At 42.7% G+C, this 26,723-nt stretch overlaps 2 protein-coding genes across 3 annotated transcripts in view; one reads left to right on the forward strand and one right to left on the reverse strand.

Annotated features, from left to right (window-relative positions):
- Positions 1-5,394, forward strand: part of LOC139420798 (serine/threonine-protein kinase 10-like) — a 41,880-nt gene extending 36,486 nt beyond the window's left edge. Inside the window, exons 18-19 of the mRNA XM_071171078.1 lie at positions 137-250; positions 2,161-5,394. Coding sequence (XP_071027179.1) covers positions 137-250; positions 2,161-2,301 — 255 coding nt within the window. The 3' untranslated portion in view covers positions 2,302-5,394. The remainder of the gene's footprint in view (positions 1-136; positions 251-2,160) is intronic.
- Positions 5,395-5,850: 456 nt separating this feature from the next.
- The window catches only part of LOC139420799 (SH3 and PX domain-containing protein 2B-like), an 84,708-nt gene continuing 63,835 nt past the window's right edge, over positions 5,851-26,723 (reverse strand). Inside the window, exons 7-14 of one of the 2 annotated variants that reach the window (XM_071171079.1) lie at positions 26,377-26,412; positions 24,540-24,671; positions 24,053-24,154; positions 16,000-16,117; positions 15,602-15,816; positions 11,005-11,051; positions 10,718-10,843; positions 5,851-10,542 (exon numbers count right to left, since the gene is read on the reverse strand). In XM_071171079.1, coding sequence (XP_071027180.1) covers positions 8,875-10,542; positions 10,718-10,843; positions 11,005-11,051; positions 15,602-15,816; positions 16,000-16,117; positions 24,053-24,154; positions 24,540-24,671; positions 26,377-26,412 — 2,444 coding nt within the window. In that variant the 3' untranslated portion in view covers positions 5,851-8,874. The remainder of the gene's footprint in view (positions 10,543-10,717; positions 10,844-11,004; positions 11,052-15,601; positions 15,817-15,999; positions 16,118-24,052; positions 24,155-24,539; positions 24,672-26,376; positions 26,413-26,723) is intronic. The other variant, XM_071171080.1, reaches the window with a different exon arrangement.

The raw sequence follows: 26,723 nt of genomic DNA on the forward strand, positions 1-26,723 counted from the left end.
TGCATGTATGTGGCATAATGTACAATAATAGGAAGATCCACAAATTCAGTAGGTTTGTAAAGTAGGGAAATAAGTTCCACAGGTGCTCCATGAAAAGTGTTATGTAATGACTGACTGTATTGTGGTGTGAGAGCAGAATGAGAAGTGCCACCTACTCATTGAGAACGAGACTCAGAGGCTCAAGTCTCTGGATGAGCAGCACAACCACCATCTCAAGGAGTGGAGGGAGCAGCTCAAGCCTAGGAAGAAGGTATGTGATCATACCGTTGACATTGAAAAGTTAACATTGGGTGTCATTTGCACTTTACGTTGATGTCCATTACTGTTGTTGCCATTAGACAAGATTTAAAGTCCTACTCCAGTATTCTTTTCACCTTTATTTGTCACTTGATTTACTTAACAAATGGTATAGCTCAATAAGTGGGCCAGGTATGCCAAGGCACAACTACTTGAATGGCCTTCCCCTTAACATTTGCAGTTGTCAAAAAAAAAACCTTTTTTTTCCTCTAAACATATTTTTATACCGCGACATCAATTTTGGGATTTATGATTTAGTTGTATACATACACTAGGGATGTAACGCATTGGTCACGATTTCAAATGTTTAATATACGACTGCATCGTTCCACGGACCCCAAACCAATTCAATTTTAGCATGTATTTGTCCGAAAATTGATTAAAACGTTACAAATTGCAGATTCACTTTTTTGTTGTTGCTCATATTGCTTTCTTTCTACCTTCCAAATTTTTTACAAAAGATAGGATAACTGAGTCCTCTCTTTCAGTGTCGAAATAAGTATGTAACTGTGTTGACAGTCATCAATCTACAAGTAATTTTGCATGCCGAATAACCCCAGGGAATATCAGTAGCCTAGTCAAATTGCGCACTGTGCCCAGTTTTGCATGCTCACCAACACGAGGTAGGCGTCCTGTTCTTGATCGTGCATATCTGCGCAGCACCTTCAGCATTAAAATGCTAAAAATGGTTTTCGCGATATTAGGCTTTTAGCTGTGACAACCGATGTAATTTACTAGGCTATTGCTATGCGCTGATGAAAAATAGCCTTTTACCGGAATTAAAAGATACTGTAGACACAACTCTCATCTGACTATATGCTACCTGCTGAATGGGGCTTACAATATTTTGATTGTTCAGGTTCACCATCAGCAATAGTTCTGGTAGTATTGCTTTAAACAATCGGTGTATATGGTCATTTTTAGACAAAGTTGCTAACTTCGTAATGACTACAGCAATCACTTTGCAAGGTGTAAAGCAGGAGGACAAAGAAAGCGCACTTAACATTCAAACAGTCAAAACCATTCGATTTTTTTTGGCGGGGGGGGCTCCAAAGTTGTGCTATATATTCATTGGCGATGTCATAGCTAGTTTGTAAATGATAAATATTGATGCATTATTAGCTCTAACACTTAATCTGCAAAAATGACAAGTGGATGATGGTGATATCAGAACCAAAGTGGGGGGACAAAAAACATGCTACATTGCCCCCTAATCTGATAGTGGGGTGGTAGATGCCTAGTCACACGTGCCTACATAGTACATACATAATTTACACAAAAATCAACTCAGGCAGATCCTGCTCAAGAGAGCCCCAGCTCATAAACTCCACCAGCAGCAGATTTGAATTTAGAATGGAAAATGAATGAGTTTTATGCTAAACAATATTAGTGCGTCGTGACAAACCGGATCACATTGATTCATTCGCTAATCAAAACAAATCGCACCGTTTCAAAAATAAAATCCCAAATTATAAGCTTGTTTTTACTTCGTTTGTAAACATTTTAAATGTAAACATGCTGTCTAGCCTCAAATACTTAACTATAATTTGGGTATCTTGGATGGTCAGTCCTTGCATCCATAGCTCGGTCTGTGAATTTGAGTGGTTATTTCTCCAGGCCCATCCCCCAGCATTTTACCAAAACAGAGGTGGGAGTATATGTTATTGTTTCAACTGCAGCTTGCCCCTTTTAAGTTTGTGTACGGACTCTATTTAGTCTTGGTATATTGTTTTTCAGCAGAAAGTTTGAAATGGCTGGCGATCGTTTTTTAAAGTGTCTTTCTCTACCCATCTCTCGTTCTCTCGCCCTCCTATCTCTCCCTTGTTCTCGCTTTCTTCTCTCTCCCTCCCCCCTCTCTCCCAGGCTCTGGAAGAGGAGCTCACCCAGAGGAAGAGGGAACAGGAGGTGTTCTTTAAGATGAGTGAGAACTCTGAGTGCCTGAGCCCCAGCTCCCCAAACAAACTCACCAAGTTCCTCCCTTACTCTGAATCCTCTACCACGTAGACTGGCATCTCACCCCCCCCCAAACACCCTTATCCCACACCATGCCCAGAAGGACCACTGTCAGCTTCCTCATTCCTCCTGAACTTTTATTTCATTTTAAAGGAATAGTTATGTTTTAAGTCCTGTTTATAAGATTTTATCATTTTATTAACCCAAGATGGCAAAGATTGGTCATATTTTCTTTGAGGATTGTCTTTAACTCCACATGTGCATCAGGCTGCTTGATAGTTAGGGTGTTCTTCATCCATGCAGTGTTTCTTTTTTCATTCTTATTAATATTGCCTACAGCACCAAATTGCCAGCACCAAATTGACTCAGATCCCCATTGTTTTGTCTACCCAATAAGCATGAGACTAACCTAATAGTTAGAAGGGTGTGGTGGGGAGATGCATCCCATATCCCAAAGAGGGTCAGTTGAGGAGCAGTAGTTTAGGTGCAATGTGGAACACAAGAAAAAAATGGTCTTCAGCCAATGCTGTGTTGGTGGGAGCCAATGAAAACGCACTTTTGTTTCACTGCAATATCGGTCTCCTTCCAAAGAGTTTCTCGCTTAATGAACACACCCAAGTATGGCGCACATAAACTCAGCAAAAAAAGAAACTTCAACTGCGTTTATTTTCAGAAAATGTCACGTAAATATTTGTATGAACATAAGCTTAAACAACTGAGACATAAACTGAACAAGTTCCACAGACAGGTGACTAACATAAATTGAATGGGGGGGGGGGGGGTCAAAATAAAACATAAGACAGTAACTGGTGTGGCCACCAGCTGCATTAAGTACTGCAGTGCATCTCATGGACTGTACCAGATTTGCCAGTTCCTGCTGTGAGATTTTACCCCACTCTTTCACCAAGGCACCTGCCATTTCCCGGACATTTCTGGGGGAGAAAGCCCTCGCCTAGCCCTCACCCTCTGATACAACAGGTCCCAGACGTGGACATTGGGATTGAGATGTGGGCTCTTCACTGGTCATGGCAGAACACTGACATTCCAGTCTTGCAGGAAATCACACACAGAATGAGTAGTGGCATTGTCATGTCAGGATGAGTCTGCAGGAAGGGTACCACATGAGGGAGGAGGTTGTCTTCCCTGTAACGCACAGAGTTAAGATTGCCTGCAATGACGACAAGCTCAGTCCGATGATACTGTGACACACCGCCCCAGACCATGACGGACCCTCCACCTTCAAATTGATCCTGCTCCAGAGTACAAGCCTCTGTAACTCTCATTCCTTCGACAATAAACGTGAATCCAACCACCGAGACAAAACCACGACTCGTCTGTGAAGAGCACTTTTTGCCAGTCCTGTCTGGTCCAGCGACGGTGGGTTTGTGCCCATAGGCGACATTGTTGCCAGTGATGTCTGGTGAGGACCTGCCTACAACAGGCCTACAAGCCCTCAGTCCAGCCTCTCTCAGCCTATTGCGGACAGTCTGAGCACTGATGGCAGGATTGTGTGTTCCTGGTGTAACTCGGGCAGTTGTTGTTGCCATCCTGTACCTGTCCTGCAGGTGTGATGTTCGGATGTACCGATCCTGTGCAGGTGTTACACGTGGTCTGCCACTGCGAGGACGGACAGCTGATTGTCCTGTCTCCCTGTAGCGCTGTCTTAGGCGTCTCACAGTACAGACATTGCAATTTATTGCCCTGGTCACATCTGCATTCCTCATGCCTAAGGCTTGTTCACACAGATGAGCAGGGACCCTGCGCATCTTTCTTTTGGTGTTTTTCAGAGTCAGTAGAAAGGCCTCTTTAGTGTCCTTAATTGTGACCTTAATTGCCTACCGTCTGTTAGCTGTTAGTCTTAATGACCGTTCCACAGGTGCATGTTCATTGAACAAGCATGGGAAACAGTCACCCTTTACAGTGAATATATTTTGATTTTTACGAATTCTCTGAAAGATGGGGTCCTGAAAACGGGTAGTTTCTTTTTTTGCTGAGTTTTATATCAAGTTGACAAATGTTCTTTTGACATTTCTTTATTACTTTACAAAGATTAGCACAGAGCATGATCTTCAGAATTCACTTTTCTGTTAACACAGTGAATTAATAGAATTCCCAGCGAAATCAGTTTAACTAACTTGGACTGTAAGTCGCTTTTGATAAAAGCATCTGCTAAATGGCATATTGTATTATATATTAACTTAAAATTGCATTCAAATGCTCAGATCATTTGCCCTTGTTTCGATCAGAATAGAGCCCTAGTTTTCCAATTTGAGATAAGCTTAAACACGTAATGAATACAGGAGAAGTCAGGGAAAAGTAATTTGTAGTCCAATTTGTTTTTATTTTTTAATTTGAGGGTTGAAGAAAATTGATATTTTGAGTTGATTGTGTTCATGTCTCAAATGTTTTTCTGTGCTGCATTTTTACTGTAAAGGCAATACTAGCACACTGGATGGGAACTAAAAGGCAAAGTGGAATACTGTCTTTGTAGGAATCTTAAGAGAAGTTTTACATTTAAATAAGGGTATTGGGTTTATTTTCCATTGTTTGTTGATAATACATGTACTGTCTGCTAACGAAAGTGCAATATGTAATTTTTCCTCCACCAAATATGCCTTTCTTTGCACTGAGGAGTACATTAAGTTATGAGGTAGTGCATCGGAGCTATTTTGCAGTTAATATGTATCCTGCTGCTTTTGAAAATGGGGCTTGTTTTCTTTACCAATTAGACCTGTTAGATCACTGGAGGCCCGAGTGGCTGCGGATATTCGCTCTTCCCTTCTACTTGATTTGATAAATGAAGGTCACTGATTAGTAAGGAACTCCCCACACCTGGTTGTATAAGTCTTAATTCAAAGGAAAAGCCAGCAGGCGCTATGCCCTCCATGGAATGGGTTTGACAGCGCTGTGTTAATCTACAGTAATTTGGTCAACTGTCAGGTACAACTACTCTCTCAAGATGTATTTTAATTTGTTTGTTTTTTCTCTTTTCTGTTGTCATTTGCAATGACTGTCTTTTTCTGTCTCTGTTTACCTTTTTTTTTTTTTTAGTTTATTTTGTAAGGGGTGTGAGTGAATGACTGTTCAGCAGAAGGAACCATTGTTGTACATGAGTCTAATAATAAATGCAAACGTTCTAATGTCTACGCTTGTCCTCAAGTAAGGGCTAGATTCTAGCAGAGCCGCAATGGCCGACACCCGCATAAACTGTCAAATCCACGTGGCCCCCGGCTTTATACCTAAAGCGTACATTGCCATTGGCTGCACAGAGTTGCATTCATGAGAAATCCCATGCAGCCTTGTTTATAAGTTCGAACATTGGAATGTGATCTGTAAGTTAAACATCGATTAGGCTGATAGAAATCCTCATTTTGTTGACTGGTTTTCAATTTGAGCGTCATTTCTATATACCTACACGTTCTTGTTCGGAACTTCTAAAGCGAGTGGGATGGGTGTGGCTTCATGACAATGAAGAGCAGCTGCTCAACCGATTTTGACAGCCCCAATGCAGTGTCTGCTATCAGCGGTTAACTCTTGATCTAGGTTGCATCCGTTTCCTCAAAATAAAGGAACCTTTCCAAGGAAAACCAAGATGCCATGTAACTTAAAAAAAAAAAAGTTTATTGACTTAATATGAAAGAGAACCATGAGGGGAAATACACAAGTATTACAAATACATTACAGGACTAAGATGGGATATGCGCAATATGTCAGCGGGAAAGGTGTTTATGCTGCATATCTCAAAGAATAAAGAATGAGCAGTTTTCTTTTGATACATTTTCAAATTAAATTGACCAGTTTAGGGTAAAGCATTACTTATAGCAAGAAGACAATCCATACTGTTTTATTGTAGCGTTGACATCCCTGTGTGCCTCTCCTTATGCTTCAGTAACCAAACTGTTGAATGCATGTCTTTCCAACCCATACCCTAACCCAATCTAGGTTTCACTCACATTCCACTAACTCAGGTCTTACTCAATGAGTTGACACTAGTGTTGATCATTACAAATCTGACATGAATATCATTGTGTACTATGCGCACTGCCAAAGACGGAAAACTCCTAGTTGCTTGGATACTATGTTACTATAAGTAACTAGGAGCAGAATCAGATCAACCATATTCTGAGATTCTCCAATTAACCTGAGCTACAGGCACTCCCAGCCTTGTCAGTGTGTCTCCTAGGAGACCAACCCTCTTTCTCCATGACCATGGCCCAGTTTCCCAGAAGTATCTTAAGGCTAAGTTTGTTAGATCCTTCGTAGTAGCCATTGTTACTAGTCACACTTAAAGGCTTGTTAGGCCTATTTACCGACTGCCTCACACCACTTGAAAAGCCAAGTGCATCGTTACATGCTTTTTTTGTCCTTCCACGTCACTTTATACACAGAAGACCTCTGTTAAACACACAATCAATGGATTTTTATCCATCTGTGACCACCAATAACTTTAAATAGGCTACAAAGTGGGCAATGTCTTTGCAATTGTAACAAAATATGCTTCAAATGAAAACCAAGATGACAATAAATGAAGTACACACTACATTTGCTTATGTATTTTGATCATATTTAAATCAACATCATGTTCTATTTATCTAATCGTAGGCTACTGTCTGCTATTTCCCTCTATATATGTAATGTGTAGGAACATTAATGCAATGATGTGCCAAATATGTGATGTAATGCATTAATGGGTAACCATTATAATAGGCCACCTCGATCTTTGCAGCCATAGGCGATATCTCTCAAGGAGCTGATCAGTCGTCCAGTATTGTGACAATTATTTTAAAGGTCAAATTTGAATGGAGAAAGCGCTTCTCTAGGATCCGCTATCTTTCTTTCGAACCTAATAGTGTCGACACATGTTCCAACGACGCTCTTGCTGAATGTCCTCTCTGCGTGGTGTTTTGGGAAACACATGTTACTACTTCGGCTGTAGGAACAATGCATGATTAAGTTCCAACTACGGCAAACCAGGCCTGGCAAAGGGTGAAAAGTAAACGACAGCTGACATTACTTCATTCTAGAAGTACGATAAAACTAACTTTTGCTAAGTCTGTGCTTGAAACCAGTCAAACACTAATGTAAATGTTTTTTTTATAATTATCACACATATTTGAGCACCTTTTTTTTGTGATCCAGTAACCCAGTAACGCTGTTTATATTTCTTATTATTATTGCATCAATCGCAGGTCAATTCTCATATTTAGGGGCTGTATTGATAATGGTAGACCTAGAGTTTATGAAATCAATAGGATGTTTTCCACCTATTGTACTGTGAACACCAGGGAAAGGGTCCATTTTCATTTCAATTCAGTGCTTCCTGAAAGAAGTTGGGACTCCAACCCTGGTATACAATGCAGCTCCCAAAGTCTTGCAGCAACCTTTTGAGTGTTTTAAAACATGGCTGTGGCTTTCAATTGTACATTCTATACTTCCTCTCCATCGGTCTATTAAGCCAGGGGTTCCCAAGCCTTTTCACTGGACATTTCTGAGAAATTATAAATACCTCTAAGGTATGCAATGACAGACAAGAGGGAAACTGATGCACTGCCTAATTTAAAAATTGCACCTTGTGCATTCTATTACAACGTTCAAGAGTGAGTTGAAAGACAGGCTCACTCCCCCAGTTTGGTAATCCAGATTGCAAACCTGAACTGTCTGAATGGCTGAATAATCTGAAAAGTGCACATCTGTTACAAATCAGCCGCATCAGTATTATGCAGTTCCCGAAAGAAAAATAAACGCGTTCACAAACCTGAAAAGATCTGTATAAATGTTTAGTATTGGCACTCGTCAAAAACGTTGCTTGAAGTGTTAATATTTTAGTACTTGAAAGCCAAAATGTCCTCTTGAACTCCTATTGTAACCTCCATTGCAGCCTTAGTGGAGGAGGGGTGTTCTTTGAGGAATCTTGAGTATCCATGGCCTTCTGCCTTAGGCTGGTTTTGGCTGTTTGTTTTGTGATTATCTCAGCAAGTATTCACAAAGATTCTCAGAGTAGGAGTGTTGATCTAGAATCAGGTACCCCCTATCCATGTAATCTTATTCATTATGATCTAAAAGGCAAAACTGATCTTAAAATCAGCACTCCTAGTCAGATGCTTTGTGAATACGGACCCTGGTTCCTCTGGTGTATGGTGTGATTTATTTTCCAAATGCATTGCACTGTCAGTTATGACTCCACTCATTAGACTTAAGTATATTTTGATATACTAACTGAGAAACTAACAACCTAAATTGCATATATTTAAGCTTAAAGCACTAAACTGAGGCACAATATTATAGAAGGCTTGGAAAGACATTCATCTGTTCTATTACAAAGCTTGTGATAACATTACTGTATCATAAAATTACATTATAGGCTTGTTGATTAACATATGGCACAAAAGGTGAACAACATGAGGAACATTTGCTTGTTACGGATTTTATGCTTAGTAATTTGTAATGAGGATAAAAAGTACAAAAAAAGAACTAAACAAGATGCAAAAAAACAAACATTGCTGGTTCATTCTTGCTAAACAAATGGAATTTAACAAAGTTCAATCAAAAATGTACCTATAAATAAAAAGCTAATTAAATACAATTAGTAATATTTTTATTAAAAAGGCCAACAGAACTTGTTACCTAGGGTTTCTTGGTCAGGTAATTGGAGGGGATCCAGCCCTCTTTCATTGGCCCTTCTCCTAGATTTTTACAAAACCACCAGCCGCTGCTGTTCCGCTCCATCACCTCGAACACGGTGCCCTCCTTGAAGCCACCCATCTGATCGTCACCCTCAAAGTCCGCCACGGCCAAGAACAGCTCCTCTTTACTGGGATCCTTGATCAGAGGAGGCAGCTTATCCCTCGGAGGGCCTGGTTTCTCAATCTTAACCAGGGGCTTTGGGGCCACAGGCACTTTTGCCTTGGGCTCCCCCTTGTCCTTGTCTTTAGGCGGGGGCAGCATGAAGGCCTTAGGTTTAGGGGGAGGTGGTCTGCTGAGCTGGGGGGGAGCAGGCTTGGTGTCTGGGAGCTCTTTCAGGGGAGCTTTGGTTTCTGTGGGGCTGGATGGCTCTGAGGTCTTTTTGGGTGGAGGGGGTCGCCTAGGGAGGACGGCTGGCCTCCCTGGAGGTTCTTTGGGGGGGGGGACGGCGGGTTTGGGGACATCCTGGCTCACTTGTCCGTGGCCGTTTTGCTGCTTGGGGGGGAACTTGGGCTCGTCGCTGGCCTTGCCATTGAGAGCATTGGGGGCCGGGGGCATCTTGGGGAGTGCATTGAGAGGGGGGCTGTTGGGACGCGGCATGTTTTGGAGAACATTATTAGGAGGGGGCATCTTGGGGGGTACATTACCAGGAGGCATCTTGGGTAAAGCATTATTAGGGGGGAGGTTGGGCGGCGGCATCTTGGGGAGAGCGTTGCTAGGGCCGTTGTTTGGAGCAGCGCCGTTTTGCTGGCTTGTCTCTGCTGATCCAGAGCCTGGTTCAGCTGGCTTTGAAGGCTTCAGCTTGCTCCTCAGGTTGGTGATATCCAGCTTGTTCTCAGCTGGCGGTTCTGGCTTGGCAGCTGGGACGGGTTTGGGCCGGACTATGGGTTTAGGCTTCATGAACAGTGCAGGGCCAATGGCCTCTGGTTTCTCCTCCGGTGCATCAGGCATGGGCTTGGGTGGTTGCTTAGCCACAGGTTTCAGGTTGAACTTCTTCACCTCCTTGGCGGTGACCTTGTGGCCACACTCCAGACCCATCTCATTCTTCAAATGCAGAGGTTTGTTCGTGACCTCTCTTTTGGGCTCGGGGGGCTTGTCTGGCTTGAAGGGGGCAGCTTTGGGGGTGAGCAGGGGCATGATGACCCCCGGGGCAGGGGTTTTCAAAGGCAAGGGTTTGGATAGGTCTGGCCTGGGTTTCTCCACAGTAATCTCAATGTCCGTGCTCTTGTTGATGGACTCCCTGCGGGGTGGCAGGGCTGGCTTCTCCTCAGTCATTGGGGCAGACGGGGCTGGGGGCAGGGGAGCGGAAAAAGCAGATGCCGCCTTACTGGCACTGGACTTCCAGTCCCTGAGCTTGGGCCGGGCTACGGACTCGCTCCCCGCCGTGGGTTCGTCTGGCAGCGGTTTGGACCAGCTGTCCTCTTGCCCCGCACCGCCAGCAGTGCCATCCTCCAGCTTCAGCTGGGCCAAGTCGTTGGGCAGAGGTACAAGGAAGTTGGGGCGCGGGGTCAAGCTGGTCTTCTTGTATTTGTCGATGAAGGTGATAGGGGCCCAGCCCTCTTTGTCTTCAATCTGAATGTACCACCAGCCACTGGAGTTCTTCTCTATCACCTGAAAAAACAGAAACTAGTGAGAATTCAAGGAATCAGGAATCAATACACAGCAGGGGAAGCAGTTAATGCACTTCCATTCAATCAAAAACGGTTCTCTAGGTTGAATTTAGTAGGCTGTTCACATTCAAGCAATAACCATCTACCAATGTGTGATGAGATGTGACGAGTCTCACCTCCACTTTGACCCCAGCCTGGAAGCTGATGCCGTCGGGGATGGTGGTCTGGAAGTCTGCGATGGTATAGAACTCCTCCTCCACCTGGGGAGGGGTGGGTGGCTTGGGCAGGTTCTGCCCCCTCGGCTAAACGGAGGGAGGGTGTGAAGAAAGAGTAAGTCAGTATCAGGTTTGACTTGTGGCAGGTCAACACAAAACAATGCAAAACTCATTTAGTCAAATGTCTTTCTTTATGAGTGCTGTTGGCGTCTCATTGTGCGGTTAACTGGTTGGAGCGGGGTACTTACGATGGTGAGATCCCTGCGTGGAGGTGGTCTCTGTCTAGCCCCTTGTTCTGTAGAGGAAAAGGCACAGCACACCTCAGTCTCAAAACACTGCCTGCATTGACATCGACTGCTCATATCAGGAGATATTAGTTCCAGACAGAGGGAAACCAAGGGCTTTATTCAATCTGAAAAGATTCCTAAATTTAAAAGGTGATGATTGCGCCGACATTAGCAGCGTTTACCGTGAATGCAGTCTCCGCTAAAAGTGGGAACCCTTTCATTGACCTCCGTACAAAAAAAACACATTTTTTGTGGACAGATTCAGGGCTGCTCATAGGAATACAATGTCAGATATTTAGATTATTTATACAACAACTTAGTGTTTATCACTGTGCTTCATCTAATAGCATAACCACATGATCTGGATTACATTAAAAGTACATAGTGCAAGTGATCAATGCGGTTCGAGATCCTGCACAGATTATTACAGCAATTGTGAAGATCTCCACAGACCTGTGACCCTTGCATTATCTTGAACATGCATACTTTCTACGATTACATAAAGATATCTAGAGTTACAATAACCTCAATGTGGTCATGGGCGCGTTACTCATTTTAGCATTGAATACATACTGTCACATTAATTTAAGATACAGTTAATAGCCTAAAATTATTAACTGTATTAAAGTAATATTGAATTGTGTAAGGTTGACAACAAAACCAATTATCAACGTTTAAAGGAGGAGATGTAAAGCACAACCAAATTCCAATGGTAAAAACAATTAGATTATTTTTGTTTAGTTGTCATTACGTTTTCAGAGAGAGTCAAACCTTATTTGATTTAGTCCAACTCTTTAACTTAGATTTTTGAAGATGAAGACGTGAATCCAACATATCAATTATTACATTTGTAGGCAAACTGGCATTAAAGCCAGACTAAGTCCATGGCACAGAATGAATTATTCAACCAGAAGATACTGGATATTGAAGGAGATGTTTGTCTACAAATGAATCATTGATATGTTGGATTCACCTCTCCATCTCAACGAAAAATCTAATTTAAAGAATAGGACTAAATCCAGTCAAATCAAACATTAAATGCACTTTATGCAAAGCTTGATTTTGATTTAGTCCTTTTCTTTAACCTTAACTTTTGGTTAAAATGGAGTGAATCCAACATATTATTAACTTTAATTTTGCCTCATGCAGAGCGACACATCTCCTCTGCATAGAGTTGATCATGTTGTTGATTGTGGTCTGTGGAATGTTCAATGGCTGTGGGAAGTTGCTGGATATTGGCGGGAACTGGAGCACGTTGATCTAAAGAATCCCAAACAACATGCTCAAAGGATGACACGTCTGAGTATGCAGGCCATTTTCAGCTTCCAGGAACTGTGTACCGATCCTTGCGACATGAGGCTGTACATTATCATGCTGAAACATGAGGCGATGGCGGCGAATTAATGGCACGACAATGGGCCTCAGGATCTTGTCACAGTATCTCTGTGCATTCAAATTGCCATCAATAAAATGCAATCCGTGTTTGTTGTCTGTAGCTTATGCCTGCCAATACCATAACCCCACCGCAACCATGGGGAACTCTGTTCATAACGTTGACATCAGCAAACTGCGGTTGTGAAGCCGGGCGGATGTCGTGCCAAATTCTGTAAAATGACGGATGCAGCTTATGGTAGAGAAATCAACATTCAATTGTCTGGCAACAGCTCTGGTGGACATTTCTGCAGTCAGCATGCCAATTGACAACTGCACATTTTAGAGTGGCCTTTTATCGTTCCTAGCACAAGGAGCACCTGTGTAATTGTCATGCTATTTAATCAGTTTCTTGAAATGCCACACTGGTCAGGTAGATGGATTATCTAGGCGAAAAAGTGCTCACCAACAGGGATGTAAAACAAATTGTGCACAACATTCTTAGAGAGAAGCTTTTTGCGCGTATGGAACATTTCTGGGATCTTTTATTTCAGCTCATGAAACATGGGACCAACATTTTACATGGTGGATTTCTATGTTTGTTCAGTATAAATATAGTACATTCGGAAAGTATTCAGACCCCTTCCCTTTTTCCACCTGTTACATTACAGCCTTATTTGAAAATTGATTTTTTTTATCTACACACCAAACCCCATAATGACAAAGCGAACAGGTTTTTAGAAATATTTAAATAAAAAAAACTGAAATACCTTATTTACATAAGTATTCAGCCCCTTGCAATGAGACTCGAAATTGAGCTCAGGTGCATCCTGTTTCCATTGATCATCCTTGAGATGTTTCTACAACTTGATTGGAGTCCACCTGTGGTAAATTAAACTTATTGGACATGATTTGGAAAGGCACACACCTGTCTATATAAGGTCCTACAGTTGACAGTGCATATCAGAGCAAAAACCCAAGCCATGAGATTGAAGGAATTGTCCGTAGACCTCCGAGACAGGATTGTGTTGAGGCACAGTTTTGGGGAAGGGTAACAAAGAATGTCTGCAGCATTGAAGGTCCCCAAGAACACAGTGGCCTCCATCATTCTTAAATGAAAGAAGTTTGGAACCACCAAGACACTTCCTAGAACTGGCCGCCCGGGGGAGAAAGGCCTTGGTTAGGGAGGTGACCAAGAAACCGATGGTCACTCTGACAGCTCCAGAGTTCCTCTGTGGAGATGGGAGAACCTTCCAGAAGGACAACCATCTCTGCAGTATTCCACAAATCAGGCCTTTATGGTAGAGTGGCCAGACAGAAGCCACTCCACAGTAAAAGGCACAACAGCCCGCTTGGAGTGCACCAAAAGGCACCTGAAGGACTGTCACACCATGAGAAACAAGATTCTCTGGTCTGATGAAACCAAGATTGAACACATTGTCCTGAATGCCAAGTGTCACATCTGGAGGAAACCTGGCACCTTCCCTATGGTGAAGCATGGTGGTGGCAGCATCATGCTGTGGGGATGTTTTTCAGTGGCAGGGACTGGGAGACTAGTCAGGATCGAGGGAAAGATAAATCGTGCAAAGTACAGAGAGATCCTTTGATGAAAACCTGCTCCAGAGTTCTCAGGACCTCAGACTGGGGTGAAGGTTCACCTTCCAACAGAACAATGACCCTAAGCACACAGCCAAGACAATGCAGGACTGGCTTCGGGATAAGTCTCAATGTCCTTGAGTGGCCCAGCCAGAGATTTGTCCTGCTGAAAGTTGAATTTGTCTCCCAGTGTCTGTTAGAAAGCAGACTGAACCAGGTTTTCTGCAATGATTATGCCTGTGTTTAGCTCTATGCCATGTCTTTCCCTAGTCCTTGCCGATGACAAGCATACCTTTAACATGTAGCATGGAATATTTTTATTCTGTACAGGCTTCTTTCTTTTCACTCTGTCATTTAGGTTAGTATTGTGGAGTAATGTTGTTGATCCATCCTCACTTTTCTCCTATCATAGCCAACTCTGTTTTAAAGTCATTATTGTCATGACATTTGGTTTCTATTGGGGTGTCCATTATTGTTACTATGTCCGTTGGTGCGTGTGAATACCTGTGCTATGGGTTTTGGGCTTTCGTGCCCTTGTGGATTGCGCAGATGATTATGGGACTCGTCCCGTGTGATAATCATTGGGCGCTTGTGTTATTTATTCGAGGTCCTCCTCGCTCTTTTGTTTTGGTTTAAACCCTGTGTTTTGTTACGTGTTTGTTTGGTCTTCGTCCCCGTGCCGTTACATGGCACGCTGTAATTTGGGGCTTAATAAAAACCATTATTACGCATTCCTGCGCCTGTCTCCCGACTCTTCATACCAGCGTGACAGTTAAAACCCTGGATGAGAGACCAAAGAGATAGTTGTAGATTAACTCTCCAATAGGAGGTGCCGCCCAGCCCATTGTTTTATTATTGTAGTGGATATAATGTTGAAAATCTGACGTTGTTTCAAAGGAAAACATTTAACATTTTATACACGGTTTGTCTGAAAAATGGTTACCATGACATAATCCTGTGCAAAAAAAAAATACCCTCAAAACAACAGTTGAGGACTTTTTTTGCAAATCCAGTAGATTCGTAGATCCAGTAGATTCGTAGATTCCACATCACAATATGTTGACAATTTACTTTGAAACAACATTGGTTCAGCCAGTTGGTGCCCAGTTGGCAGAGAGCGAGAGAGAGATTAGTGAGTAGAGCGAGAGAGACCATAGAAAGAGAGCGAGAAAGGAGAGCAAGAGAGAGAGAAAGAAGGAGAGAGCACTGTTTGATGTAGACTAATTAAATCTGGAGACTGGGGACTTCGGCTCTAACGCGATGTGTAATGCATCCTCACTGATGGAGGTGTAGTTGTGGAAAGCATTCAGCTCCTCAATTACTTACACACTGTAGGAATAAAAAGGGGATGTTTTACATTACTCAGGCATTGATTTAGAGAGCCTCGCAGGAAGGAGACTGAGGAAGCATCCCTCATACAGATGGGACGTCTTGGTAACACTACTTAAGCCTGCATAATGTAGAATGCTTTATTATATCTTATAGGGTTTATAATGTATTTTAATAACGCCTACCTGCAGGCATTAAGTAGAGCGTTACAGCTCTTTGTTGTTAAACTAGTTAGTTGTTTACATTTCTAGTTCCTACTCACTGTGCTGCTTGGCAAAGGGGGAGAAGCCCTTGTCTTTCTGATCCTTGTTGTCTCCTCGGCTCTCCTTGGCTTGGTTCTGTTGACTCTGCTGCTTAGAGAATCCGTCCAGGTCGTTAGTGCTGGAGTGGCCCGCTGCCCCTGCCACCAGCTTCTGGCTCAGGATGTCGGCCTTCTTCAAGTAGGACGCCGGGGCCCAGCCCTCCTGTCCCTGGTACCTGTAGAGGGCAGCAGAGAGGTTACGTTCACAGCTTCAATAGAGAGAGAAACAACAAACAAAGGCCTTATTTAGTAGAAACAAGCAACCAACTCTGATCCACTCACTCAATGAAATGCACATGCACACAGAGCCAACATGCATTCACTGTATACAGACACACTTCTGGGGTATTGTGTTTTACCTGATCTTCCACCAGCCCTCAAGGTTCTTCTGCATGACCTCCACCGTCATGCCACTTTCTAGGTCGATCTCATCTTGGTCTCGCGCTGCATATGGGTAGATCACTGTGTACTTCTCCTCTGGAAATGGCAAAGAACACATGACATTAGGTGATGTCTTTTTCATCTTGCATACTAACTTTTAAAAGAATGTCAATCAAGCAGATGGGAGTCAACAAATTGGCAGGGACAGCACATTATGTAGCAACGCACATGCCCCTCCTATCTGAGGATCGGTCTATTTCAGCCATCTATTTCCTGTGTTTGAGGGGTGAATAATTCACCTGTCACTTAAATCTCGCTGGATTAATTGCTTTCATTTTACTCATGCGACTCTTTCATACGCTTGCTTGTGCCTGTCGTTTTTCTCCCGTTTTAATATTATGACTGCGGAAACGTTTAACGAGCTGTCAAACACACCCAGGTAATGGCTGAAATTGGCTAAATGGAATACATCGTCATTCCATGACATCTAAACTCAGCAACAAAAAAAAAAAAACACTGTTTCCCATGCTTGTTCAATGAACCATAAACAATTAATGAACATGCACCTATGGAATGGTCGTTAAGACACTAACAGCTTACAGACGGTAGGCAATTAAGGTCACAGTTCTGAAAACTAAGGACACTAAAGAGGCCTTTCTACTGACTGAAAAACGGCAAAAGAAAGATGCCCAGGGTCCCTGCTCATCTGCATGAACAAGCCTTAGGCATGCTGCAAGGAGGCATGAGGACTGCAGATGTGGCCAGGGCAATAAATTGCAATGTCCATACTGTGAGATGCCTAAGACAGCGCTACAGGGAGACGGGACGGACAGCAGATCGTCCTCGCAGTGGGCAGACCACGTAACAACACCTGCACAGGATTGGTACATCCAAACATCACACCCACGGGACATGTACAGGATGGCAACAACAACTGCCCGAGAGGCTGGACTGAGGTCTTGTAGGCTTGTTGTAAGGCAGGTCCTCACCAGACATCCCTGGCAACAACGTCGCCTATGGGCACAAACCCACCGTCGCTGGACCAGACAGGACTGGCAAAAAGTGCTCTTCACTGATGAGTCGCGGATTTGTCTCACCAGGGGCGATGGTCGGATTCGCATTTATCGTCAAAGGAATGAGAGTTACACAGAGGCCTGTACTCTGGAGCGGGATCGATTTGGAGGTGGAGGGTCTGTTATGGTCTGGGGCGGTGTGTCACAGCATCATCGGACTGAGCTTGTTGTCATTGCAGGAAAATCTCAACGCTGTGCTTTACAGGGAAGACATCCTCCTCCCTCATGTGGTACCCTTCCTGCAGGCTCATCCTGACATGACCCTCCAGCATGACAATGCCACCAGCCATACTGTTCGTTCTGTGTGTGATTTCCTGCAAGACAGGAATGTCAGTGTTCTGCCATGGCCAGCGAAGAGCCCGGATCTCAATCCCATTGAGCACTTCTGGGACCTGTTGGATCGGAGGGTGAGGGCTAGGGCCATTCCCCCCAGAAATGTCCAGGAACCTGCAGGTGCCTTGGCAGAAGAGTGGGTAACATCAGTTTATAAGAACGCTAAAGCTTTGTCGGGGATTTAACGCATCGTCTCGACACATCACAAAAAACAAAACAAAAAACTTTTGATGGGTGTTATTTTTTGGGTGGAATTTTTAAAAAGGAATAATTGAATACAGTTTAAATTACAATTTAACACAGGAAAAATACTGGACGCTCTGGCCGATCAGTAGGGTTGATCACAACGGCAGTCAAGCACCCAAGCTAACTGGCTAGCTTGCTAGCTACTTCCAGACACAAATGAGAGAACACCTCACTCTGATGATTTTACTCGCCCTAGCAGAGCTGGTTAGGCTGTGTTTACGCTATACAGAGTGTTGGTGACTGTAACTGCTGCTGGCAACAATTTAATTACGCTTTTTTTTGGCCAATGTTTACTGACACCGGCCATATTCAACAGGTGTTGAGCGTTTGTAAATTATTCTGCGCTCTGGCACCGCCCTATATCTGATCTCGCAAACAATGTAAAGCAGTAATCTAGTGCCAAACGTGTAGATTGTAAATTTGAGAGTATCCTGCTATTGACACAATTGTTGAGTTATGCAACAGTAAGTGATGACAACAACAGTAGTTAATGAGGCAGTCTAGACAGTGCAAGTATATGTAAATACAGTACAACTCATCTATATAAATGCATCTCTACCCTGTACCTTAGACTGCTTCCCTATGTACATAGTGATTGAACATTAGTCACTTATGTACAGTACACACTTTCTATTCATATACTGTCCATACACACCATTATTTAGATATGCTATCTTTATACCAAATCCTAATAACCTACCCAGGGCCATAGCTACATATGAGTACAATTGTTTTTTATGAAATCCAAATAAACTTTTAATTTTTTTTTTTAGGCACTCAGTCTGGGGATCTTAGCTTACTGTTGAGAGTAACAATAGTAGAATACACGAGGTGCAATTTTCGAAACTTGGTTGTGCATCAGCAGTTTTCCTCTTGTTAATTGACACTCAGTAACCACGTTTCCATCCACAGTTTTTATGCAACTAAAGCAACAGCTGTGATGAAACAGGAAGTCTCATTTGTTAGTTTGACATGGTAGGATATTTTTGTGTTGGTAAAATTAATTATGCGAGAAATGGCGGTGGAAACGCCTTTATGAGCAAATATCGATTATAATAAACATATTGAAGTAAAGTTGGAGTCACGCAATGACATGGTTTGTGGTCCTCCCACTATACCTCGGGAAACCATGCTGTTAATAGGCTACAGATTAAATAAATTGATGATGAACACAGGGTGGTGAAAGTGCATGGTATGAGTTTGATGCTCCTCCTTCCAATAAATGTCTAGGGTCTTATTTTGGTGACATGATGATAGATGCTTGACTACCGTCTTGACAAATCAAAACATTCTAGATCTTATCCATAATAATCTCATCATGTAGACTATCCTACCCGCACAGCCTACCCGTACTGTATCTGCAAACTGTTCGCTAGAGCGCAAATACCAAGACCAGAATAGGTACATTTTGATATTTAACGCAACAGTTTGTGAAAACTATCGGTATAGTTGAAAATGCGATAGAAACACATTGAACATTGGATTTGTATTAGGTACATGAAACCTTAAGCAGAAAAGTTGATTGTGTGCACTACATCACTCACTGATTTGTATTTGCAACAAGTCTGTTTGGTATGAATACACCACTAGTGGGAAAATGTGCATATTTTGGATGGAAAACAGTAAAAAAAAATGTTAGCTGGCTACACTAATTTACCAGTCAACCTAAACTCATTGTAATCAGTGCCGAATTACCAACCATGTGCCCAGGGTCCCTGACCTCCAGGTGGCCCCCATTTTGATTTTGTTAGTCACTCTCACTGAGATATCATATTAACACTGCATATGTCATTCCAAAATGTGTAGAATGGCAGGCAATTAGCTGTATAAAATAAATCTGTAAAGCAAAATGTATCGGTTTACCGTTTGTTAATAAAAATACATTTTTCCGCTAACAGATCCCTCTGGACGTATGAAATTATTGTTTTTAATCCAGGTCCTGAGTAAATGGATAGCGGCTAATTGTATAGCTAATAGGCTACGTGTTTGTAGATCGACTGAGGTGAAGCTGCAGCAAACAATGTTTGTTTTTGGCTGTTCTCCAAAATTGTATAGAAATTCCATAAATAAGCTACAACTTTCTTTACCTTTCTTGGATGGAATTTCTGAACCTAGTCTCCCACTATCTGCTAGTGGATGTAATGTGTTAGCCCCCAGTACACCATTCCCAGATCATAAACTAGTAATCAGTTGAACGCTTTCAGCGAGTGTTTCCTTGTAGACAGGGACTGGGCGGGATCTAACTTGTGGAGTGAGAAGACATGCAACACACATCATGCAACACAAAACATCAGTGAGACACAAGACAGAATTACAACTACGCTAGCATTAGGAGTTCAGGGCAATTGCACAGTAACATATTTGCGCTTTGACTCAGTCTTTTCACTTTAAAATGTATGCCAAACAAAAAAACATTGATATAAAGGTTTAACAATAGAACTATATCCACCCGGACTACTTTTAACAATTTCTATTATTTTTTGTAACAAAAAAACTAATTCTGTGGAAGAACTGTGCAGGTGCAAACTTTGGTAACAGATTACGGTAAAATCTCCCTCAGGTTCTTTTAAATATTTGCTCCAAATTACGATTCAAACATGTCTGCAGAAAGAATGGGGTGTAAGCTATGACATGGCACCTTGAGTTCAATATATATTTTGGTTATTGAACTACAGTAACAACACTGTACTATGCTATCCAAACTTGTGAAACATGCGTCTATGATAGGTTCAGATTTGGTCCAGTCCATCTGTGGACGTTAATATCAAGGCCAGGGTAGACTGACAAAATTTCAACTACTTTTCGATGTCTGGTGTCAGTCGGTGCTCAGAGGGTGAGGAAACTGGTTACAGTAAATGGAAAGAGAGGGGTTACATGGGTAGGTGTCATTAAGCGTTGTGAGAGGTGAAATTAATTGGATAGAGAGAGAGGGAGGGGTTTTCCAGACTCAGTTTTAACACTCTTGGTTTGACCACCAAACAGAAAGTAAAATAAAACATTTATGAACTGGACACAGCAGTATGCCAGTGGACAGGAGGACAGTAGCAGGTGACCCAACTGTGATTTGTGACTTATGATTTCCCTTTGTAGCCAATTCGGGTGCAGTAATTCCATTTAATTTTAATCACTTCATAATTCATAAACATAATTTGCATCAGTAAAATCATTATAACTAATTGGTAGGTCTACCAATACTTGTTACTTCTGTGAACTTTCATTATCCTCTCTCACAAGAGAGCGAAAATATCTTAAAGATACCTTTGTATATACAGTGTATGTGGACACCCCTTCAAATGAGTGAATTTGGCTATTTCAGCCACACCCGTTGCTAACAGGTGTATAAAATGTAGCACACAGCCATGCAATCTCCATAGACAAACACTGGCAGAAGAATGGCCTTACTGAAGAGCTCAGTGACTTTCAATGTGGCACTATCATAGGATCCCATCTTTCCAACATGTCAGTTTGTCAAATTTCTTCCCTGCTAGAGCAGCCCCCCCTCACTAAGTGCTGTCCCATTCTGTGAAGTGGAAATGTCTAGGATCAACAATGGCTCAGCTGCAAAGTTGTAGGCCACACAAGCTCACAAAATGGGACCGCCAATTGCTAAAGAGCGTTGCACGCTCAAATTGTCTGTACTCGGTTGAAGTACTCACTACTGAGTTCCAAACTGCCTCTGGAAGCAACGTCAGCGCAATAAATGTTCGTCATGAGCTTCATGAAATGGGTTTCCATGGCTAAGCAGCAGCACACAAGCCTAAGATCACCATGTGCGATGCCAAGAATCGGCTGCCGTGGTGTAAAGCTTGCTGCCATTGGACTCTGGAGCAGTGGAAATTATGAATCAAGCTTCACCATCTGGCAGTCTGACGGAAAAATCTGGGTATGCCAGGAGAACGCTACCTGCCCAATGCATAGTGCCAATTGTAAAGTTTGGTGGTGGTGGAATAATGGTCTGGGGTTGTTTTTCATGGTCTGGGCTAGGCCCCTTAGTTCCAGTGAAGGGAAATCTTAACACTACAGCATATGACATTCTAGACAATTCTGTGCTTCCAACTTTGTGGCAACAGTTTTGGGAACAACCTTTCCTGTTTCAGCATGACAATGCCCCCGTGCGTGCACAAAGCGAGGTTCATATAGTAAAGGTATGTTGAGATCGGTGTAGAATAACCTGCAAAGAGCCCTGACCTCAACCCCTTCAAACAACTGTGGGATGAATTGGAACCCCGACTGCGAGCCAGGCCTAATCACCCAACATCAGTGGCCAACCTCACTAATACTCTTGTGGCTGAATGGAAGCAAGTCCCCGCATCAATGTTCCAGCATCTAGTGAAAAGCCTTCCCAGAAGAGTGGAGGGTGTTACAGTAGCAAAGGGGGGGGGGGGGGGGGGGGACCAACTACATATTATTGCCCATGATTTTGTAATAAGATGTTCAACGAGCAGGTGTCAACATATTTCTGGTCATGGAGTGTATGTGGTTTCTGGTAACATAATTACAAGGCACTACGCAATGTATTTTTTTACTTACAGAAGGTAAATAATTTCTCCAAAGCTAAATATAAAAGTCTTTATTAGTTGGCAGGTATGGTATGTCAACATTGTGTTTTGATGCATTTCTGATTCCTTTTAAGAATTTTTCTGCTAGATGTTTTCTAAGATCCCTTTTCCATCTGTTTATTCAGAAATCAAAGCCTTTTAAATATACCAAATGTTTAAGATGGAAAATGGCTAAAATGCATCTATGCCTTCATTTCCCCAAAATATAGACTCTTAGCATCCATTTGACATGCTCCTATGAACTTCACATGTTGATGCTCATGGGTCCTTTTACATGGAAATGCCCTTCACTTGTAACAAATGGTTTTTATAACTAATCCATAACGGGTCCATTTTAGGTCTACTGAATTAAAGTGATTGTTACACAAATATTCTAGTTAGAAAGAACAAACAATCTCAAATGTCATATTTCACTGAAATAACAGTAAAAGTGAGAAACTGTTTCTCCACAGCATGCCATCGAGAGAACAAATCATACCAACATAAACCAACACATCCATTACAATCCATGCCACACATGCATGTCTTAGGCTTGGGTTGGTCATGCATGGGTTTTTCATGCTAAACATTACATTTTACACACAGATAGAGAAAAGGGAGAAAAGAGTCGTGCGCTCCACCTTGCCCAAAGCCTGTGCTGAACAGATCCCCTAACGTTCGCCGGCGGCCCACAAGGCTCGGCAGTGACCAGTATCTCCGGGACACTGACAGCAGAGCACAGTGGGCAGCAGGAAGTAAGTAAACAGGAAGTAAATACGCTGGCTCTGTTTTCTTAGTTCCATAGAAGATTATAGAGGACTCTTCATTGTATCTGCCCTATTATGGCCTCTATGAGCGCACTGGCTTCTCAATTTTTAAGTATTACTTTTTTTTCTACTTCTATGAGTTGGTAAAAAAACTGAAAGGGTGCATACTGCCATCTGGAGTGTGTTGTTTGAACAGCTACAGTATAAAGTCAAGGTTGGCGATTAATTGCCACCTGCAGTTATGGAATGTTTGCTCACAAGCATAATTAATTGGCTGATCCCTCCTGTTGACCCAGATGGAATTATGTGATCCTTCCTTAACCTATAGGAAGTCCTCAATGGCACTCCATGCTAAAAAGGGCATTTGGGCACTAGAGTCCTCTATTTATCTCTATGGTTGGTTCGAACACTGCATTCATAACCAAAGGTGGAATGTACTACATACGATTGGGAACTCGTGGGAAACACATGTATCATCCCAAAGCTCCGACTTCTCCCAACATGCTGACCTCTGACGTCACCTACTAAGGAGATGACCTTGATAACAGCATTTTCCACAGTTAAAACAAAACATTATTTATAAAAAAGCAATCTATTAATATGGTTTTTGAACAGTATAATTTGTTTACAATCATGATAGCTGTATTTCTTGTTTATAGTTGATGCAGCTTGTTGGCCATTAGCCAATTGGCATTTCTCAACAGGTTCAAAGCACGTGATAGCATCCAACTTCACAATTGGTATTTACCACCTTCCCACTTGGTTATGAACGCAACATCATCGACGGGCAGAGACAGGTGAAGGTGATAGACAGTCAGAGGTCATTTTCCCACATACATTACGTAATGTAACGATTTCAATTCCTGCTTCCAAGATTAATTCATTACAGTTCCACATTTCTCCTACATCTTAATCAATGAGGACACACTGTTTTGCGTCATAATGACTTGGCAGCAAACCTTGAGTTTTGACTATGAGCTGCTCCTTATGGCTGCCAATGTGATCAGTAATTACTGTAGGCCTATGTTTTGACTCAATGTGGCCTAGGGCAGTGCGACACACGGAGCGAGTTACCTTCCTCGCCGGGAAGGGAGAAGTCGTCAGGGTCATCCTGGGCCTCCAGGCAGGTGGCAGGGACCCAGCCTTGGGCCTCGTCTGAACTCACAAACCACCAACCTTCACACAAAGAGCAAAACACACACAAACACAGAAGAGTCCGTCACACAGCAGAGGCTCGCTCTAGGTCCTGTATTGGCCTGTATTGGCTATTTGGAAGGCTCTGAGGACAACGTGATAGCATTATGCTGCTGCTATTTGGCAGTCGTCTTGGTACACATTAAAGTACCTGTATCTCAGGTGCATTCAAGTATGATAACATTCTTTCAGTTGATGGGGGGGGGGGGTTGTTTTATAAAACACGTTAAGGGTCCCAAATGGCACCCTATTCCCCTTATAGTGGACTACTATTGACCAGGGCCATCGCTATATAAACAAGTGTCATTTGGGACGCAACCTCAGTCATTTAGCTAAAGTCTGCCGCCATCTGATCCAGGTCTCGTACCAGACTCATTCTTCTCGATGACCTCCACCGTCTGTCCCACGTGCAGGCTGATCTCAGAGCTCTCCTGTTTCTCATAGTCAGTGACGGCCACATACTGGTCTAGGAGCAGAGGGTCAGCTGAGGTGGAGTCTCCTGCAGGGAGGGACACAGAGCACACATACATGTACAGTGCCAGTTATAGTTTGGACACACCTACTCATTCAAGGATTTCTCTTTATTTTTACAATTTCTACATCGTAGAATAATAGTGAAGACATCTAAACTATGAAATAACACATTTGGAACAATGTAGTAACAAAGTGTAAAACAAATCCAAACATATTTTATATTCTTCAAAGTAGCCACCCTTTGCCTTGATGACAGCTTTGCACACTAGGAGTTCCCACATATTCTGAACACTTGTTGGCTGCTATTCCATCACTCTGCGGTCCAACTCATCCCAAACCATCTCAATTGGGTTAAGGTTAGGTGATTGTGGAGGCTAATGCATCTGATGCAGCACTCCATCACTCTCCTTCTTGGTCAAATAGCCCTTACAGAGTCTGAAGGTGTGTTTTGGGTCATTGTCCTGCTGAAAAACAAATGATAGTGGCACTAAGTGCAAACCAGATGGGATGGTGTATTGCTGAAGAATGTTGTGGTACACCTGTTTATTGAAATGTATTCCAGGTGACTACCTCATGAAGCTGTTTGAAAGAATGATAAGAGTGTGCAAGCTTGTCATCAATGCAAATGGTGGCTATTTTGAATAATCTAAAATCTAAAATATTTTGATTTGTTTAATACTTTTTTGGTTACTACATGATTCCATGTGTGTTATGTCTTTACTATTACTCTACAACGAAGAAAATAGTCAAAATAAAGAAAAACCCTGGATTGAGTAGGTGTGTCCAAACTTTTGACTGGTACTGTAGATCTGACCTCTTATCAGCCACACCACCGCAGATAGAGGATGAGGATGAAGAGGAAGCAGGCATGGTTTTCGAGACGGAAGAATAAAATGGTGGTCAGAGAGCTGAGAGGGGGAGATGTTATGACAGACGACAGGATAGGAAGGAGGGTTATGCTAATAAACCGTGTGGCTGCCACAGAGATACAGAGACAACCCGCCACCAGGACACCCCAACACCTAGACTACTACAATGCTTTAGGTTAGAACAACAAGAGGGCCTGCTCTGTAATGTGCCCTTGATGGGATGACAACCAGAGCTACCCCCGGGGATGCAGAGTGTGATGCACTCATAATATCCTCTAAATGCATAATTGTCCAGAGATGGAGCCTTGTATTTAAATAATCCTGCATCACGTCTCTTGAACTAGATACTATAGATTATGAAAACTGTCACGTCTGATACCCCAAGAGCCAACGACACAGAATGAGGATGGTAATGTTGTTGTTGTTGTGGCACAGCATGCACATCTATCAAGGTGACGATTATTTCCCACAACCAAAGACAGGGTTGATTTCAGCACAGGAGCAAGGGAGTTGGGCGGGGTGTACAGTCAGACACACACCATCTGGTGCCCTCTTGACATAACTAACACACCGCCATGCACATCACACAGAGTGAGCACCAAGCTTGCCCTACCCTGCCCTCTCTACCCCACCTGTCCCTAGCCTGGTCCCAGACCTGTATTTGCTTTAGCTTGATATAGAGACAGATGCGTTGGCTGAATCACATACAAGGCTATCCCTTCCCCCGCTCGACCCCGCACTGCCCAGGCCCACCTCAGAGAACGTCCCAGCTAAAAGGCCCAAAAGCCAAGGGCCCCTAACGGAGGGCTAGCAACCCAGGGGTCACATACAAAGTATGTCCAAGCATGAATCTGTTACTACCTCTCTTTAGGAAAGTAGTCGCTCTCTCCACAATCCCTGATGGAGGAAAATGAAGGAAATTGAAACTTGACATGGATGGAAAATATATGGGTTGGTTAGATGAAAAAAGAAGAGGCAAAACTCTGAAACAAAACACTATGTAGAAGTAGTGGTGTGTATCTAACTTCAAATAAATGTAATAATGATAGTCTTACATCTTTATATAGCAATCTAGTGTGAAAGTAATGGAGAGTATGCAACAATACAGCTAGAGGGCGCTCCAATCCCCATTGAGAAATGTAAACAGATGGATGCAAACACCACACAGAGTTTTTTTCTCTGCCAGAGGCAATAGCACCTCTGAGTTT

Source organism: Oncorhynchus clarkii, chromosome 12, assembly GCF_045791955.1.
Source record: "Oncorhynchus clarkii lewisi isolate Uvic-CL-2024 chromosome 12, UVic_Ocla_1.0, whole genome shotgun sequence".
Classification (NCBI taxonomy): Eukaryota; Metazoa; Chordata; class Actinopteri; order Salmoniformes; family Salmonidae; genus Oncorhynchus; species Oncorhynchus clarkii.